This window comes from Myripristis murdjan, chromosome 14, assembly GCF_902150065.1.
Source record: "Myripristis murdjan chromosome 14, fMyrMur1.1, whole genome shotgun sequence".
Classification (NCBI taxonomy): Eukaryota; Metazoa; Chordata; class Actinopteri; order Holocentriformes; family Holocentridae; genus Myripristis; species Myripristis murdjan.
Window position 1 is genome coordinate 14,374,192 of NC_043993.1, and position 19,929 is coordinate 14,394,120.

The window sequence follows — 19,929 nt, forward strand, 5'->3', positions numbered from 1 at the left end:
GTACCGTTAGTTTGTTTTCTGACAAATCCTGTAGTGACTTTTTATTTATTTATTTATTCATTTATTTATTTATTTTTACAATTGCTGAACTACTGTAGAGTAAGTACATAAAGTAAACATATCATTACATAATACCATATCAATGTGTGTGTGTGTGTGTGTGCTAGTGGATACACAGGCACAATCATGGGCATGCATAGACTAATGTATGGCCACTCCACAGCACACACACACACAGACACACACACACACATACATACACACACACACATCAACAAACACACATGTACCTGTGTCCTTGTTAAGGGTGAAGAAAGCCGAGCCTCCTCCAGGCACTGTGCGGTAGGTCACCCTGCCGTTTTCCCCAGCATCAGGGTCGTTGGCGGTTACCTTGACAACAGAGGTTCCCGGGGCGCTGTGGGTGCTGAGGCTGACCGTGTAGAGGACGGGATAGAAGGCAGGCCGGTTGTCGTTGATGTCCGCCACAGAGACCCTCACGCGCGCTACTGAGCTCAAACCACCCTGCAACAGAGGCGGACGCAAACAATGGATTTGGAATTGATTCAAAATACACAGTGGTGAAATATTGCTATGTAAACAGAGTATACACAGTGAAGTGAATATTACCAGTGCTGTAATATCGCAGAACTGAACTGACAAGTTTATTGAGATAGAGGGAGGCAAGGTGAAGGCATTAGGATTATGTTCATTATGGCATATCCTCCCTTCCCTCACTCTGCATCCCTGAAGGCAGCATTCAAATTTGTTTTCTATCCCTCAGTGACAGGCAATAATACAGGACATCCATGTGATGAAACTGTGGCAACAGATTTATGTCACACTGTAAAGAGGAACTGACTTGACAGAACAATTGTCTGCTGAAGATCTATGAAATACGCAGCCAATCAAGAGTCATACACATTTATCAGCGAGGGTAATAGTTTGCACTCATTACACTGTGTTTGCCGGCCTCACTTTACGAGACCATTAATAACAGAGCTAGTCGAGACAAAGGGAACAGACACCAGCTGGATCCAGCAAGGGATGTGGTGGGGGGCTGCGACAGACGATATGCTGTTGGGGGTTGGTTGTGTATTATAAAACCGAATTAAAATGAGCTTTTTCCCAAACAAGGAAATCACACACAAAAGGTTGAGGAGTCAAAAAATACTAATATTAATACTAATGATACATTTATCAACAATATAATTATATATTCTGAGTTGTCTGCAACAATATGGTCTTGGGAATTAATGTTTTATTGCACCCTATGTACAGTTTCAGTGCATCTTTAAGTCCATCCTCTGTGATGAATTTATACAGTTAAGGGAGTATGGGTCTATGGGGAAGGTAAGGCTCTAAGGGCTGAGGGTGTATAAACATGGATAGTTAAATGGTGAAGTATGGCATCATATTTAAGTTAAATGGTAACTTAAACGGTGACTTAAATGGACTGTTTAAATGTATCTGTTTTCCTACTTCTTTAACTCCGCACTCCCTCTCTTCCTCTGATTGCTTTGCCATGCCGTTGCTGTTTCTCTTTGCTTTTTGAAGACACTGAGTTAAGGGACAGGATGCTGTCTTCTTAAGGATGTCCTGAGTCTCTCTTTGATCAGATTTATTAGAGTACAGCTGTGCCCATCTTTGATTTTCTTTGGTTCCTGCCATCCTGACCTTTTGATTGCAGGGTGGATAAGTCAACAATATCGGATGCAAAGTCTTCTGTCACGGGCCAAAAATCAGCTGAAATGCATCTCTTCTACCTCTCTCAATCTATTATAGTGCAGCATTTAAATAGTTGGCCAATCAATTATCTGAATGAGAGAAAATTAATGAATTATAATTTTGATGATCGATTTATTTTAATGCTAATTTAGGGGCTGTTTAGCTGCTGGTCAGAAAAAAACTGATCACTCTGGCCTCTGCTAATGTCCCATTAGCATTAGTCATTATTTTATAGAATAAATGATTAATCAATTAATCAAAAAATAATGAAAGGATAAATCAACAGAAATTGTGATTAGTTATAGCCCTATTTTTAGTATTTTAGCTTACCCTGCTTCAATAACACAGTAAAAGCAAAGTTAAAGGTCAGTCTGATAAAATGAAAACATTAGAAAGATCACAATTATTAGTCATTATATTACTTGGGCAGTCATAATTTAAGGTAAATCTGTTCATACTCCGTCTGTTGCGGTGACAGTCAGGTCAAAGTTGTCTGACCCCTCATCTCGGTCCAGAGCCGTGCTGGTACAAAGTCGCCCAGTCTCCTTGTTGATGGTGAACTGGGCGGGCACCATGCTCCCAGAGCCAGAACCAAGGGCATAAGATATAGCACCAAAGGAACCGCGGTCCTCGTCTGTGGCTGACACCTGCAGAAAAACAGAAATAAAGCATGAAATGGACGGTCCACTGGTGCCTAACAGCCCATGAGAGAGAACGGGTTTCAAAGGCGTCACGCCTACACACTCACCCGGCAAGTCAAGATATCAGCATGAAAGAAAATGTACATGTGTCACATCTATCATATATGAGCTTAGGGCCTTCTGTTATCACCATAACATCCATAATCCAGTCACCTCATAGACCCATACATCTACACTTGTCCAAATATCACACACCATAACATGACTTGTTATTCTTTCCAGAGTGCTATAAATTCAGCATCTGTGCGAGTAATTGACTTTTATAGATCATAGATACATGTGATCGGTACTTTAAAAAAAAAAAAAAAAAAAAAAAAACTGGCAAAAACACAGGAGGGGCTCCTTCACCATGGATACTGAAAGAAAGAAATGACAGGTGACCTTTAGAGAAAGACAGCAAAGTAATGAAAGGTGGGGCATGATGTAGCACGGGGGTGGTAGAGGAGGGTGAAGATGGCTGAAGACAAGGTGCAAGAGAAGAGAAGAGAAGAGAAGAGAAGAGAAGAGAAGAGAAGAGAAGAGAAGAGAAGAGAAGAGTTGACAGCGGTCACTAGTTAGGCTCAGAGGTGCAGGGGAGTCATGTTGAAAGATGTTGGAAGGTCAAGTCTTTTAACTGGCATCTGAATAAGACACTCACTGTGAAAAGGTGACAGTAACACTCGCCCAGTGGAGAGGGCATACGTGCACACGCACGCACGCAAACACACACGCACCACACACTGAGTGAGCCATGTGAAAACACTCATCAGTCATGCCATTAATCTTTAGTCCATTTCTTTCTACAAACGACGTCAAACTGTTACAAAGACACACAACAGACAGTGTTCCCGACATGCCCTTTGACCTATTTTGACTTATTTCTATCTGACATCCTTCTTGCTACTGCCCTCCCTCCTCCCTCCATCCACAAACAAACACACACACACACACACACATGCACATACACAAATATACACTCCATGCCCCGACTAAATCTATTAAAATACTTCAAAATCCCATAATATAACAAAGATTTCCTCACAAAACACAAAAGGGAAATGTCCTCTGTGCTGTGCTGGGATCCTGCCTCTGACTGAAGTTTAACACTGGCCCATAACATTGTTTGGTGGCGTTTATGGTGGTTGTTAAAAGTAGCATTCTCCCTTAGATCTTGAGGCCTTGAAGTCCAGCCAAGATCCAGGAGGCCTCATGACATCACCGCCTCACTGTCAAACCGTCCCATCTCTGAATCCAGCTGTTGACTCACATCTCTGACGCCTTGGATTTTCAACTGGCAAATGACATTCAGTTTACTTTGTTATTGATTTTGAATGTGAAGTGAGGATAATATACTGCTGTTTGTCTAATGACAAAGAGAGGGAGGCTCTGTTATGATTATACGGGAGCGGCTGAAGTCTAGATGTTAGAGGAGGTCCGGATTGAATTACAGCTGGAAATAATGTGGCTGGGGAAAGTGACTGCTCCATAACTACTACTGACTGCCCTTGAGCAAGGCATCTATCTCCAAACCTCTCCAGTGGATTTGCTCAATGACCAGCAGAAGAAAACTATGACTGTACTGATGGTTACCTCTTTTCACACGTTTGTGCCTCAGTGTTTAGGCAACAGTTTGGTTTGTATCACAGTTTTTTTTTTTTTTTGTTGGTTTTTTTTGTTTAATTCACTGACTCTATTCTAATTCTTTCCAAATTTAATTGGGTAAATGTTGTGCAACATAGCAACAGAAAAACTCTGCATGTGGCTTATGGAAAAGTGAGTTCTAATTAGTCAAAAATAGTGTGGAATGCCGTACATTATTAATGTGTTCACTGGAATTTTTCATTCTGCTGAATAAATAAATAAATACATAAATACATAAACAAAAATTAAACTCAGTGTGCAAGAGCTGTGGTGATCACTGTTCACAACACATGCACACTTCAGTCAGCTGAAGACTGCAGAATCATGGTTTTCAGTTTTACAAAATCGTTACAGCCCTAATTGTACTGGAAAGCTGCGAGGTGTGAATGTGTGGAGCTGTGTGAATGTGACACTTGACGGAGGAGAAAAAGCATGCACAAAAAGCTCTCTCTCTCTCTCTCCCTCTCTCTCTCTCTCTCTCTCTCTCTCTCTCTCTTTCTCTAAATGTATAATGATTCCATCATACAGCTGAATCCTACAGCTGAACTTGCCCTGGCCCTAAAACCCCATGGAGCCTAAGACCACCGCAGCAGACATCCGGAAACCTGGCAATGACCTTCCCTCTGTCCCACCGACACATGTCTTCATCATTAGGCTTACCTCTCTCTGTGTTTCCTGCTGGCCATAACAGACTATAACACCACCTTGCCTCACACTGTCGCTCCTGTAGGATATTAGACCATTGTAATATAATAACTCCTCTTTTAGGGTTTCACGTCACTCTATTACCATGGCTAGGCTGCTCTGGTATTTTGGGGTCGTTCCTCTTCCTTTGGTCAGAGTTTACTGGTGGGAATTTTAGGTCATTGCTGGGACTTCCTGTGCAGCGCAGTGTTGAGGGTAACACTATCTTTGGGATCTAGGTTTATATCTGGGTGTTCCTCATATCTTTCTGGCTGTTGCGATGGATTAGCCACCTGTGGTGAGAAGGACTGGACAAACACTTGCACACACACGCACACGCACACACACACACACACACACACACACACACACACTTCTTTTTACTAAATCTAATTAAAGAGTTTTAAACACTCATGACCGCCCACCTGGTGAGAGGGTGACTTCATCATCACCTCCATTTTTACCCCAGAAAATCTGTCTATCTGCACAAAGGAGAGGAGGATAGAGTGTCCTACTCTGGATTAGTGAGTGCTCGGGACACGGATATGTTTATTGTGTTTATGAGAAAGAGAGAAAGAAAGAAAGAAAGAAAGAAAGAAAGAAAGAAAGAAAGAAAGAAGTTAAATAGGACAACAAGAGATGCTGTTGCCAGCCACAGCACAGGGTTGGTAAGATGTGAGTTACATGGGTGTCACTTGAAAGTATGAATTTGAGATTAGGATTAGAATTGGAAGTGACTAGCACTGAGATTAGGAAGAAACGGCGCAAGACACTGATTATACACTCACTCTAAAACCTAAAATCCCTCAGCAGGATGGTAAGGGTTTTATAACGAAAAAAAAAAAATATGCAAGACCAACAAGGAGGCACTAAGGAACCTTGATGCAAACACATTTTTAAGCAGACTCAGAGCAATAAAATGAGAGATGACTTCGCTGCCCCGACATATAAATAACTAAATACGGTACAGCGGTTATGCTGTGCCACTCTTGAGATGCTGAGACAGAAAATATTAGCAGAGGGAAAGTTAGAGGGCAGATGGTTTGGGAGGCTGGAGTGGCAGAAACAGACAAAAATAGAAATATAGAGACAAAGTCCTAAGACTGGAAATCACGTGACTCTGTTCTCAGAGACCGAGAACAATAGCTAAAATTGCGTAGCAGCAGCAGCCTTGGATGAACTTCGGCCCAGGGAGTCTAGAATCAACACTCTGGAAAAGACGGCAGTCCATAAGCCTCAAGCCTTTCATCAGCACATTTTCCTCCTGTCAATCCATCTGGCAGCACCGTCTCTAATGTTAACACCACATGGTCCTACAGTAGTAGCTTGCATCAAAATCATATGCTCGAGCCATGTGGGCAGTGAGAACTCCTCCCTCAGTTTGCTCCCGTATTCTGCATCTGCACTGCTTATCTTGACACGTCACGACGAAAAAGAAAAGTACAGTTTGAGCACCGATAAGGTAATCTGATCCATATCTTCAGTTCAGAGCTGTGCAGGTCGGGCGCGAGTGTCTGCCAGGGAGGAATTCCTCCCCCGTCTGAGCCTGTTCTCTGATCCCTGACCAGCTAGCCTCCGCCATACACAACCATTCATCATCATACTCTCCTGAGGTATCCCGCAGTGATAAACACACAAGTACGTAGCAACACAAACACAGACAGCAGCCCCTGCCTTTCAGCATCTAAATCTCTCCCGTGCTACAGTCTGCTTAGTTTATGCTTGACAGGAGTGCTCATCTCCCTGATATTTGCGGGTATACGCAATGTGGATCTCTAAAACTTTGGCAGGACTTTTTGCTGGATCATTAACGGGGCGTACTGTGCGGTGGCAGGGTGATGTAGTGGTTAGATAGGCTGTGATTTAACTGAAAGATCACAGATTTGTACCCTTGACAGTCGCGATTTGTTCTTCACGTAGATTGTAAGCTGCAGACTAGAAAAAATAACAAAAAAAACATTTGCATCCTAACAACTATGAATTGTAGGAATATTTTGTGGTGGCTGATATCTCCCATTTGATGTGATGAACAGTGGAAACCTGTCTCAACACAAGAGCTCAACAAGGCAGGTAATCCACTGATGTCCAGGGTCACATAAATCAAAATGATCATGATCAATACAAAAAACCCGACTTGCCAAATGTGAGGAATATTTCTTGCAGTTTAGTTATGGTAGATTTCAAATTAAGAAATAGACTTTGTGATGGACTGGCAACCTGTCCAGCGTTTTTTTGGCTTCCACTCACTGCATGCTGGGATAGGCTCCAGCCCCCCGCGACCCTGATTAGGAATAAATAGGTACGGAAAATGGATGGAATGGAAATAGAGAGGATTTTGGATGATGGCTTTAAAACGAGTTAAACACGTTGGAGCAAGGAGATGTCATTTTGTTCCCCCACTTCTTGCAATATGATATTAAAGTGGCTCGGGGGTGTCTGCTAAAAGCCTTGAATGTTAATGAAAGCTGACTAATCAGGCCATGCATTTGCATTGCTTCATTGCTAACCACCTGTACTCTCTGAGGCACCTGCTGTTCAGGTTCATTTTCTAGAAAATGTACAGCATAAGTACAAGCTATGTACTTGCCTTTGGGCTGGAATTTCAGAGGCTTAATCGACTGGATAAAATCATAATGAGTTGCATCAAAACATAAACTAGCTTTAGGATGTGCTGCTGCAGTGCAGCATCTGCAAACCATCCCAGCTTATTATACCACAAAAGTGAATTCATCCAGCATGCTTACAGCTGTTAAAGATTTCTATAAGATAACTTGATTTACACATTTGTGCAACTCATTGACTGACTATATATCTGTTGAAAGACCCAACCGAAGTCTCACACAGCACATGTTAACCCGGTAAGCACCATGTGAAAAACAGCCAGGAAGAGCGTGCCGAGTATCGGATTCAGCCAGAGCTCAGGCCGAGAGCTCTCTGTCCATAGAGAGCCATTCATCGCTGGCTGGGACAGTGGAGGAGCAATCCCTCACTGGAGCATTAGCAAAGAAGCAGACCTCATCACTCATCCCCCTCGGCTGTCCTCGCTGCTGCACATAATCTCTCTCTCACTCTCTCTTTTGCGTTTACTCTCTCTGTCACTCCCATTCTCTCTCGCCCCGTCTCCGCAGATAGGGTGGATCACTCTCCGAGGGTCCACTTAGTCCTCAGACGCACACCTCATCCTCTCCCATCGGCAAGTCAACACTCACACGCATCAGCCAGACTCATCTTTCAATAGTATATAATGTGGTGGAGAGGGTGGAGGGGGACATCTGCCTGGGATGAGGTGCAGATTAACAAGCAGTGGTAATGTAAGAGGGCAACATCCACCAACATCTAGAACCAAAATACTCTCTACTTTGCCGCCCAAACCTCATTGCAGCTCTCTTAACAGGAGGTGTATGACATCAGAGGACTGTTATTCCAACCTATTCTCCTTTTCTTTACTGGCCCCGCTCTTTTCTCAATCCCTGTTAACTCATTGCCCCTTTTCCTCCTCTTCATTCATACATGCTGTGCCCCTCTTCTTTGCTTTTATACCCCCTCTTACAACTCCTCTCCTCTCCTCTCCTCTCATCTCCTCTCTATCTCTATTCTTTTCTTCTCCAGATGTGGGCACCGGTCCAGATGGATCTTGCTGTCCTCTGCAGTTCGTCTCTGTAAAACATCAGTTAGTGTCAAAGTGAGTCTGCTCTCTGCTTCTCAATCCCCAGCTGTGGCTCTGCTGTGGACTTTTATAGCTTCTCATGCCATGGGAGAGAGGGAGAGAGAGAGAGAGAGAGAGAGAGAGAGAGAGAGAGAGAGAGAGAGAGAGAGAGAGATTCTATAGGTTTTTCATGGTAAATCCTGTAAAACGCAGAGAGTACATCCCAATCTAATCTATTCTTCCTTTGACTGGTGCCAGGACTGACTACATTATCTATAAAGCAATCATCATCTCCAAGGTCAGTAGGCTGAGAAGCAGCCTAAAGTTGATGCAAATGTGGTTCCACCATATGCATGACTCAGGCAATAGCAATACAACCAGAGAACACGTCGTACTACTAAACCAAACTGATCTTTAGAGGTCCACCCATTTTTGTTGTTGTTCTTGTATTTTCAGTGTCTGGCAATGATACTTAGCTGGTGTAGATAAACCAAATAAACAATGCAAACATTGACAAAACTGAGCATTACGTTTGTAATAGAATTAAGCTACATTCCTCATATTAGGGATTCTCAAGTCAAAATCAATTTCTGCCTCTCTGGTTCCATGGGCTGAAACACTTTGGGTACAATTAAGATATGAAAGGAGAGTGGAGAGGGGAAGGTATAGGAGAGGGAGAGAGAGGGGAAATATTTTGGCAGGGGAACAAAAGGCAGGGCTAATGATAACACAAGGCCTTGAAATGGAAGCGAGGACCAAGGCTTCATCTCGATTCTCATTCAATCTCCATTCCTCCCTTGACCTCCCCTTTCCTTTTCGGTCTCTCCCCTCTTCTCTGTCCTTTCTTTCGCTCTTTCTTTCAGCACCCTATTACAGCAAGTGCTTGTTGTCTTTCATGTGGAGTTCGCAGCTGGAAATGATTAGGAACATCAAACCACTGAAGGGAAGAAAAGGGGAGGGAGGTGAAAGACATGCAGGGAGAGAGATTGACTTCTATATTTGGAAGAAACAATGCTAATATCATTAATGAGCATACTCAAGCATAATCACCCCAAAAGTTTCTCTGTGCCTCTTTCTCTTTCTCTCTCACACGCATACTGTAAACACATATGCCAGCGTGCATGCACGCACAAACACACCGGTGCACGTGTACACACTCCCATGCAAACACAAGCACACCGACACACACACACACACACTTGTAGACGCTCCACAATCAGAGCCCTATAGTAAACTACAGAGTTATTGCTTGGCTTGAGTTAAACATGCGGACATGTGGTGTGTGTTAAGAAGTTTATCTTTGGGCTGCATCTGATGTCAAAGCACTCAAGGCCTGGTTTACCCATGTTAGTTTAACGACATGCTGTCACTCCCTTCACCTGCCTGTGCTCAGGGATTAGTGACAAACAAAATGATGGGTCTCAGCAGGAATCTGATACCCTGAATTTTGCTGCTGGACTGTCAGTCCTCAGGGCCACTTGCATCGCCAGTGCCATGGTAACAATTTCAAATAGGCTGTATATGAAAACAGGACAGTGGTAAATGTGTGTCTTTTTTCTGTGTTTTGTATTCAAACAAAATATAATTGAGCCAAAGTCCAAAGCAACAGAATCTGCAGCGAACGTACTCCATTTCCTTCGTCCAAGTTCTGTCACAAATAAAGGTGCATTACACAAAGTTGTCGAAGACCATTTCAACTGAACTTACCAAAAACATGGACTATACATGTTATTTATCAGTAGAGACTACAACTGTTCAGCCATTAACAATTTTGCATAGCACTTCTTTAACACAATAGAGTTGCAGAGTGGGTGGACCTGCAGGTTGTGGCACTACATTTTGAATTTTACCTTTGATTGATAACTGCAGTATCACTCAGAATTATGAAGAATCATACACTTGATAAATAAACAATAGTATAGGGTCACGTTACGGCCATTGCTTCTAAATATTTCAAATTTGTTCCTGAGAAGTTACATTTTTCTCTCAGTTCAGTATGTCTGGAGCATCATAGTTGCTGAGATGATCCAAGTGCACATGTATAAAGTCAGCACCAATCTAAGTAGCTAAACTTTACCGGTGCAGGCAGCAGAATTATGAGCTTGATGACGGGCTGTTTCTTGAGGCAGTGCTTCTAGCTGACTTACCTCTAGACGTTTTTTTATGCACACAGTCTTGGACCTTTGATGTTTTTTCAATGAACCTGAATTATTTCAACGCAGGTCTAATTTCTTTGTACTGATGATTCAGCTGTGAGAGTTTCATGCCCATCCAAATATTGGACGTACTCAGTCAACAGTCAAGCACATAATATTGCATTTGGGGAAGTGAATGGGATTTTTACTTCCTGACCACCAAATATAACCCTGCCCACTTCACACATTTGTAGATCAAGAGTGAGCTGCTGTCTTCTTTGTTGCCAAGCTGGAAAGAGGTGAAGGGAGAAGAAAAGTGGTAGCCTGTAAATGGAGGTTAAGAGGAAGGTCGGTGGGAGATAAATGTCACAGGGATGGATGGGAGGATGGTTGAAGGGAAATAGAAGCACAATGAAGAATGACATCACCTGACTGGGCACTCAAGTGATAAGAGGTGCAAGGGATTTAGATCGTAGTGATCCTATCTTGTGCAAAGCCCTGCAATGTGGCAACTCTTAACCCATCTATATGCTTCCATGTCTGCCTAGCTGTGTGTGTGTGTTCGTGTCTCCCTGACCCCCCTCCCCTTTTAAAGATCCTTTTCAAAGTGAACCCTGTAGGGAAATGGGTCCTCTGACTGACAGCTGGCCTAATCAGCACAGAAATCAGCCCTATTTTTACTTACTGTTAAATATTTATAGCCGTTTAAAGCCTGTCTCGCTGTCGGTGTCTGCCTCTCGCCATGGCAGAAGCAGCAGTCACCTCCCAGACTCACCCTGGCTAGCAGCAGCTGCCAGCAACAGATCTGCATATCTGTGAAGCGCCAGGGATTTTAACGGCGCTATCTGCTTAACAGCGAAGCTAGAGAGGAACTTGAAGTCAAGTGTTAAAGGCGAGGGGTGAAAGTATGTGTCCACCACCCACAGAGACACACTAGAAGAGTGTACTCAGTAGAGTGCAGATCTTCGCCAGGCGTACTTCCCCTACTCCAGCCTATAGGCTACCATATGTGCTGAGTAAAACTCAAGAGATTCAGCATCTAATTGTACTGGGAAACACTTATATGACTATATGAGTCATATATAATATAGTTTATCTTTTTCTTATTCACTCTGTATCAGTTTCATTGTGTTACATACATTATACCAGTGGTCTGGAGCCAATGGCTGACCAGCCATTTCTGGCTCTATGCCAGAAGTCACATATTTTTTAACAGAAACCCCATTTCAAAAAGCTTAAATTAAAACAGCAAAATTACTCAAAATGAATCTCTGTCTCTCTCTCACTCTCTATCTCTCATTCACACACCCACAGACACACACACAAATACACACACACACCCATCGGCAGCTGTTTTATACGTCATTTTTTACAGTTGTGAGGCATCAGACTGTTTAACCGATTCTAACCCCAGCTCGCCCAAGTTCGCCCAAAAAATGCAACCTATGTCCAGTATTTTTTCCAGGATTGAAGTAAAAATGACCACTACGTATTAAAAAAATTAACGCTGATAGGCCTAGTAGTATGCAGACTTAGCTGTGGACAGACAGACAGACACACACAACCAAACACATGATCCTAGAAGATAATAAAAACTGTCATTGTATGTTTACACTTATGGTGATTCTGTTGCTAAGAGGTTTATGTGGCCCAAAAGTGACACCTGCAACCTCTGTAAGAGACAGAGGCAATGTGGTCCAAATTTATTAAAACTCTTTGAATACAAATATCTAATCAGGATAAGTATTGCCTTTTAGAGCATAATTAACACATGCTGTATAGTGTACTGTAAGTCAGTGGTTTTCAACTAGTCGAGCTTCAGGGTTCACATTTATTCTTAGTTAGTAAGTCACAGTCCACACAGAGGCAAACTACAGAGGCATTCAGTTTTGTTTCACAAAATTAAAAATAATCCAAAATGCTTTCATGCACTGTTAAAACACAAAATGACCAAGAAAGTGCAATAAAGGCTTAACACCCAATAAAACAAACAGAAAGAGCCACTGCAACAAAAACAACAGATTAATTTGTTTAATTAAGGCCTCCAAAGCACTTTTTTACACAGCAATAATACATTAATAAGCCTTATAATAAAAACAACAGGACAATAAAATATTTAGCTGCTTTGCTGAAACGGATAAAGAGAAAAAACATTCTCTTGAACTACAGGCCCGCCATGGCTTGTCGCGTTATGTTATGTTATCTTCAAAAAGTTAACCCAAGTTTAATATATTTAGTGTATTACTTACATTTGGCCATGTTGTGTCTGGGAGGTTCAAAATAGAAGGAATATACTAGATATTTGTTATGATTAAAAAAAATACAATGACATTTTTTTCACTTTTCTTTTGTCCTTTTTTGACAAAGTGCACTCCTGTAAATGAGCTTTGGTTAGCAATGAAACTCAGACATGCACAAGCTTGTTGACGCCCAACGCTAGTATATTTCTGATGAACAGTGTAACAGTACTGTACGCTGGACTGAAAATAGTACTGCAGATAGACTGACAAGCTGAGATGGCAAGAGAACAAAATGTATGAAAGAAAAGCTTTCTTTGAGTCCCCCAGCTTTGATTTACACAGGGAGATCCATAATATGAAGTGAGGCATGATTATCACTCTTTGTCTTCCAGTTGTAATTTAGCTGAAGAGATGAAGGGAAAACAGTAATTAAGGAGTGACGGAGTACAAAGGAAGGCTGTGGAGTCAGACCTAAAGACAGTGGACTGTTGTCTCAGACTCAGCTGTCGGGTTTGTGGACGACAAGATAGATGAGAAGATGAGTGATGGACGCGGTGGTCGCCCCATGGCTGCGTCGGGAACACCACTCTGGGTAATTTCAGATCCTGTCACACCGAGCTTCAACAGCAGCATACTTTTAGGATGGTGCGTCTGTGTTTTAGCTTCAAGATTTCTCCCTAGTTTGGGTGCAGGCTTGTGTGTGTGTGTGTGTGTGTGTGTGTGTATATATATATAAGTTTGGGCATTTTAGTGGTTTATCCAATAAAAACATGACAAAGAGACAGGGAGAGTGTGGAATCTGTTTTGTTTTTTCCTCCTCCCATCCCAAGAGGTTTTACTGGGATGCCACAGGATTTTATTTTCTCTTTGACGAGTCTGTGGGACTCTCAGACCACTGTTAGGGCATATCATTGGGAGCGGGCACTTGGAATTTGAGGGTTTGTGTCTCGTTGATGGTTATTGTTTCCAATTTGTATTTTGTGTTCAAAGCTTGTCTGCATGGAAGGAGTGAAACGGGGAGAACCCGTTTGACGGAACCGGATGAAAAGCAAGAAAATGGCTCATACTGAGGCGCAGTAATAAACTCCATCATTTACTCTCATGGTCTTTGGGCTCAGTCTGTGGGCTTTGCAAATTGTTAGCGGATGCTGTTTTGTGACACCCAAACTATGCTGTCTGTGCATGTGTGTGTGTGTGTGTGTGTGTGCTGTGTGGGTGTGTTATCTGAGCAGACAGAGTGAGTAGTTCTGATTATAGGTATTGATTTGTCCATCTGTGAGAGCAGAGCACAGAGAGGGAGGGATCAATAGGTCTGATTTGAACTATCTATCATGAGGACAGCTACTGAGGCACAGCTGAAGGCAAAAACAAATGCAAACGTGAACCTCTCCCACATAATCTTCATTAAAATATCCTGGATATGATTCTGTTATCAGCAGGACTTCCAAATCTTAGCATGTATGCATTCTCTGTGTGAGTTTCTCTGATCAAGCTGCTACTTTTTGCTGTCTTAAAGAAACAGTACACCCCAAAATTGTGCCATGTTGTATAGTAGTTTAGTCTCACAATTTCTTGCAAGAACTCAAGGAGAACTTGCAAGTGATACTTTTGGTTAACAGAAAGGTTAGTCTAGTAAAGATTTGTGCTAATTAACATAAAAATATTTATCTTTTGCATGTAGAATGTTTTGCATTTGGCTTCTTAAAGAGTTTGATGATGCTGCACAAGTGGTATGAAGTAATTTTTGCCCGTTTTGGAACTCTAAAAAGAGGCATCCACTGACCTTAATTGTTTTGGAGAAGCAGCCATGGAGTTGTGTTTACTGCCTTCCTGTGTGCAGTGTAGGCACAGGCACTTCTCTTGTGTTTAGCTGGCACACACGTGATGCCATCCACAGAAAGAGAAAACAAAAACTGTTGAAGGTAATGCTTCACATAATATACTGTCTGATCCAAAACGCTGTCAGAAAAGCCAACATAGCCTATGAATTTTAAAAAAATATATCATCTGGAAAAACATAGGGATTAATACAACTGGGAATGTGTGTTACATGCACTGTTCAGATTTTTTGGTGAATGGTTCCTTTAAAATGCAGTGGTCACAGCTTGGAAACAAAAGGACAGGGGCTTTTTCCTCTGAGCACTGAGTTATTACATACCAGCATCGTTGTTATTCTCAACATCTTCACATTAAGTCTAAACTGCTCATACATGGGCATCTGAGACTCAGCAGGAACATGTTTCGAGTTAACACACCGCTCAGTCAAACAGACACAGACGCGCTGCCCTCCAAACACGCTAAACAAAGATTCAACTTTATCCCTGCTGATTGCACGGCTCTGCTCCACTAAACCAAAATAGTGGCTCTAAGCCCCTTGTAGCCCTCCACCCAGTTAGTCATGCTTCCTGAATGTGATCTCGAAGGCCTTGGGGACAGTTTCATCATGGTCTTGTCTGTCAGTGCGACAACAGTGAGCTGCAACGCTGGGGACAAAGGAAGTAAATTAACACCAGCCTCTGGCAAAATAATGTTGAGTTTTGGCTGTGGGTGGCAATTTGTTTACCAGCCACATTGGCAGGTAATTACCATCATTTAGAGGTACTATTCTATTCTACAAATCCACTTGTGTGGTAAACAGTGAGTGCAACGGGGAATTTTAAGACGCACTAATAGACCTTGGCTGCGAGACAACAAATTGTCTCCTATCCGGGAAACACAGCCCATGAATTTCTGAGGCGAGGTAAAGTAGATACAGGACAAACTATGAACAGAAGTCATTAAAATGTACAAAAATACACAGAATTCAACTATTTCCACTGAAATCTCCAAACATGAATAAAAATGACTGACCTCAAGTAAACTCCAAATGATTATTTGTCAATGACACACCGATTCCTCATGTATCAGGCCCGAGGCACAGACTCGGTTAGGGCATCGTGGTAAGATGCCAGATGGAAGCCCTTAACTCGCAGACTTATTACATTATTTATCTATTACTATCTCTGCCAGGAGAGGGAGAGAATACAATAAATCTAACAGAACTTGAGTGAAAAGATTACATGCTGACATGTTTCCAATTCAAACTAAATCACGGGTGCATAAAGTAAATCTGATCGAAACCAAATCCCCTTCTGTGGAGCAGCGTGCTTTTCTGAAGTGGGTATGGGTTTCCAGGCTAGTTGGAGCCTGATTTTTTTCTTTTTTTTTTCTTTTTTTGTTATTATAAACATTTACGTTTCGGTGTCATTTTATTCCTCAGTCTATAAACTAACACAAGGCTATGTGGGAGGTTTGCACTAATAAAGCTGAGTATGTTTATCAATGGCAGTAAGCTCGGTCTTACTGGGGACAGACTAAACTACGCTGCTCTCAGCCCTCCAGAAAACATCGTCTGAAGAACCACACTCGATCCAGAGTGGGATAACAAGAGGGACTGTATGTTATTAACAACTGCGTGTATCTTTCTTGTGTGTGTATCTGTGTGTGTTTGTGTATGGGAGTGTGTGTGTGTGTGTGTGAGTTACTCTGTGTGTGATGAAATAAATCTAAGACTTAAGGGTCAAAGGTGAACCATACGTCCAGCTGTGCCTCTCTTTTCTTGACCCCTAGAGACCAGTAAGGCCATGTTGTGCGTGCGTGCGTGTGTGTGCGTGCGTGCGTGCGTGTGTGCGTGCGTGTGTGTGTGTAACAGGTCACCCATGACAATACATGAGTGTGTCCTTGACAAAACAGGAGGGAATCCCACCTGTTATCTTTTTACCACTCAAAAAGAAGAAGCCTTGATTATTGATCTCAGAAGTCATTTGTTAGCATCTTCGAGACCTCCGGATCAAAACAACCGATCATTTTTGGAGGCAAGGAATGGGATTTTAAATGGTGACAGTGATGTAATTTTTGTAACAAATTGGTAGTAGCTAAGTGCTCCGCCACACATGATGAGCTGCCACATGTGACTGGAAATTAAATTATTTCTCCCTCTTAATACTTTTCAGCCACACAAAATGGACATGGCAGCAAGCCAACCAGGTATTTCTTATGTCTTAGTATCCAGCAAGGATGATTTTAGTCCTAAATTTAGTCTGACAATGGTCACAGAACAATGAGCTGTGACATTCTTTAGTTAGTTTAGTTATGTAGTTTGGTTTAGTTAGAAAAATAACTATTTTTGGTTGGTGATTTTGCTAAGTGGATTCAGTTCCATGTTAGAGAGAATCACACAGGTTAAAAAAAAAAAAAAAAAAAAAAAAAAAAAAAAAAAAAAGCTTAACATGCCAGTTTAAATCACAGGTTGTGACAGGGACAATCATGTGAAAAAACCCATGTATTTTCTCCTTATAGAAAATGCATTTGATTCAGAAATTCATGTCACAGCAAAGGTTCGTAGCGAACGTTATGTCAGGCTCCTGAGGCCTTTAGGGAATCGCTATTGTCAGTCTGATGATAGAGGATCAATTTTCTTTCATTTCCCTTTCTGTCTCTGTGCCATCTGTACATGCAGCGAGAGAAAGCGAAAGGGAAAGGAGAGGCTTGTGATCAAACCCCGTCTGATCCAACACTCCCAGAGTCAGCGGGGTTAACGCAGCGTGCTTTTGAAGAGCGACAGATCAGAGCGCAGAGCAGCTCTAACCCGCGCTCTGCTCAGTGTGTATTCTTTCTTCTTTGTCTACCATCTCTTATTTCTTTACACCAAAGCCCCTCTACCTGAGCCTCTCTCTCTGCGCGTCTCTCTGTCTCTCCATCGTTACTCCTGAGGTCAGGGAGTTGGCGACCTCCACATCAGAGAGGTGATAACAGTAAAAGATAACAGGAGCACCCCGTGGGCTTCGAGCTTACATCTGGTGTCGGGTTACTGTCAGAGTTAGGACTGCGGAGTTGCACAGCAGCTCCAAGCCAGAAAAAAAAAACATATAAAAAACATATAAAGAGTGTAGATCTGTAATCCTATAGTGCACGTGTATGGCAGTAGTCACGTCACCAGCTAGAGTATATATAGAGCAATAAGAGTGACTGTTTTTAACGAGGGTGAAACACAGGGCAGGATAAAGAGGAAAACCACTAACAGGCATGTACACAACAGCCGCTATAATACCTCACTCCCACTCTGTCTCTATCTCTGTCTCTCTCCCTCACTCTCACTCTCTCTCTCTCTCACACACACACACACACACACCGACGTATACATGCAACTGGAGGGATACATATACTCTGACCCAAATACAGACAAACATTTTGGGCATAATACATCATTGCACAACCTTTTTACTCCAAAAAAGAACATGTCTACACCAAAATGCGGTGATAATTAAATAGACCCCAGAGAGCTACAGAGGTTCATGAGGCAATATAAACCACCCAGAAACTCGCCTAATGAGAGATATTTAATTGAGCTAATTAAGCTGCCGTTTGTTTCCCTGTGTACATATCGTGGCTGTCGGGTTAAAACCTCGTGACTCGTGGCGATGTTCATGTTTTAACTTAAGATTGGGGACCATCTGGTCTTCGATGAAAACCTTGTTTTTCTTTATTGAGAGATATGTGTAAAAACAAGGCTATCTATGGCCTTGTTAATATTAAAGCTAAATATGGCTGTCATTTTTCATTTTAGTGTTTCTCATTTTAGTGTCCACATTCAGTTGGATTCCTAATGATGGTGACAGCTAGTAAGGAACAGGTAGCAACAGCCAAGCTTGACTCTAGTTATTTTGCAAATGAGCCTGGCCGTGTGTGCATGTATAGGAACAGGACTTGACAACCGCTTGTTGATGTGCAGTGATGTAAATGCAGAGGGCTCCCTGAATGCCTCACCAGAAACAGCCGAGCAAAGAAGAGGAAAGACGCTTCAAAACAGGTAACACTATGGTACATCGCCATGGATGTCATCGAGCAACAACGTTGGACGGCTGAACCAAACTCTTTTTTTAGACTTCTGGATGCTTGACAATCTCCAAAAAGAAGCAAATAATTGAAGCAATGAAGTATTTAATGTTAAAAAAAATGGACTGCTGGGTTTGAAAAGATGGATAAGCAGCGCTGCATTAAGCTAAAAGCTGTAAAAGCCAAATGTAAAAAAGCAAGTGATATTTGAAAGGCAGGATTTATGCTCAGAGCAAAAATCATATGAGTACATACTTTGTGACCGCGCTGAAAATAGAGCAGCGAGCTTGGTTTCTCATTCGTACAGGAAAGTGTTCACAATCTTCTAAATATGTAAATGTGTGCGGACACAGAGCATGAGAGACTCCAGTTAATAACTGCAGCTGCTGAGCCCCCAAGAAGCGAATGTGAACTGGGTTTGTGTCTAACGCTGGAGTTAGACTATGTCACTTCATGCAACTTCGATCCAATATCTGGTATCTAAACACCACATGCATTACTGTAAGTGACAAAATATGAATGTACTCAAATCACAGGTTGCATGGTTGCATTGATATCCAATCCTACAAACCACTTGGGGAAGTCGTTCACATTTATATAGGAATGGCCACCTGGATTACTAGTGCAAAAACTCATCAGTATCAGTGGGGTAAAACTAACCTGTCTCACGACGGTCTGGAAGTTATCAGACATCTTAAAATGGATTCACTGGAAAAATGTCAATAAATCACGCCTATGACATGTTGCACTGCCCACTGAAAAGCTGATAGATGGTGGTTGTAAGGTGTACAGCAGCTGAAACCAGGTGTTGAGATGGCTTCTGTAAACTTGGAGGAGAGGGCATCAGACACCTCATTCACTAATCCCACTGATACTTTGAGTGGTCTCTACCTCGACGACTAAATTTTTAATCAAGTTAAAAGGAGGACACTCCTCTGAAAACTGAAAGCCATTGGAAAAAGTGAGGAATGTCTGTTTCCATTTGTTTTTACAGAATGCACAGGATAATGCAATTCAAACTGCGACATGATCACATTTTACTGTCACGTGTGGATGCAAATCACATCCGATTTCAGAAAAGACAAGTGCAACCACTGCCTTTGTGTTCCTATACATACCCTATACATACCCTTGTGCCTTTACTTGTCATGTGCATGATGAGGGGCAAACAACAAGCAGCAAAGTTCAGCGGCCGCTAACCCTTAGATCTGACAATGGAGCTAAGTTGATTGAGCCATTCGCGGTAACAGGCAGCTATCATTATTGGATTAGCCTTTCACTGACCGGGGCCTGAACCACAGAGA

The 19,929-nt window shown here is 42.2% G+C and overlaps 1 protein-coding gene across 1 annotated transcript in view; it reads right to left on the reverse strand.

Moving 5' to 3' along the window:
• dchs1b (dachsous cadherin-related 1b) overlaps positions 1-19,929 on the reverse strand; it is an 88,716-nt gene that overhangs the window by 22,198 nt on the left and 46,589 nt on the right. Inside the window, exons 4-5 of the mRNA XM_030069541.1 lie at positions 2,184-2,372; positions 291-522 (exon numbers count right to left, since the gene is read on the reverse strand). Coding sequence (XP_029925401.1) covers positions 291-522; positions 2,184-2,372 — 421 coding nt within the window. The remainder of the gene's footprint in view (positions 1-290; positions 523-2,183; positions 2,373-19,929) is intronic.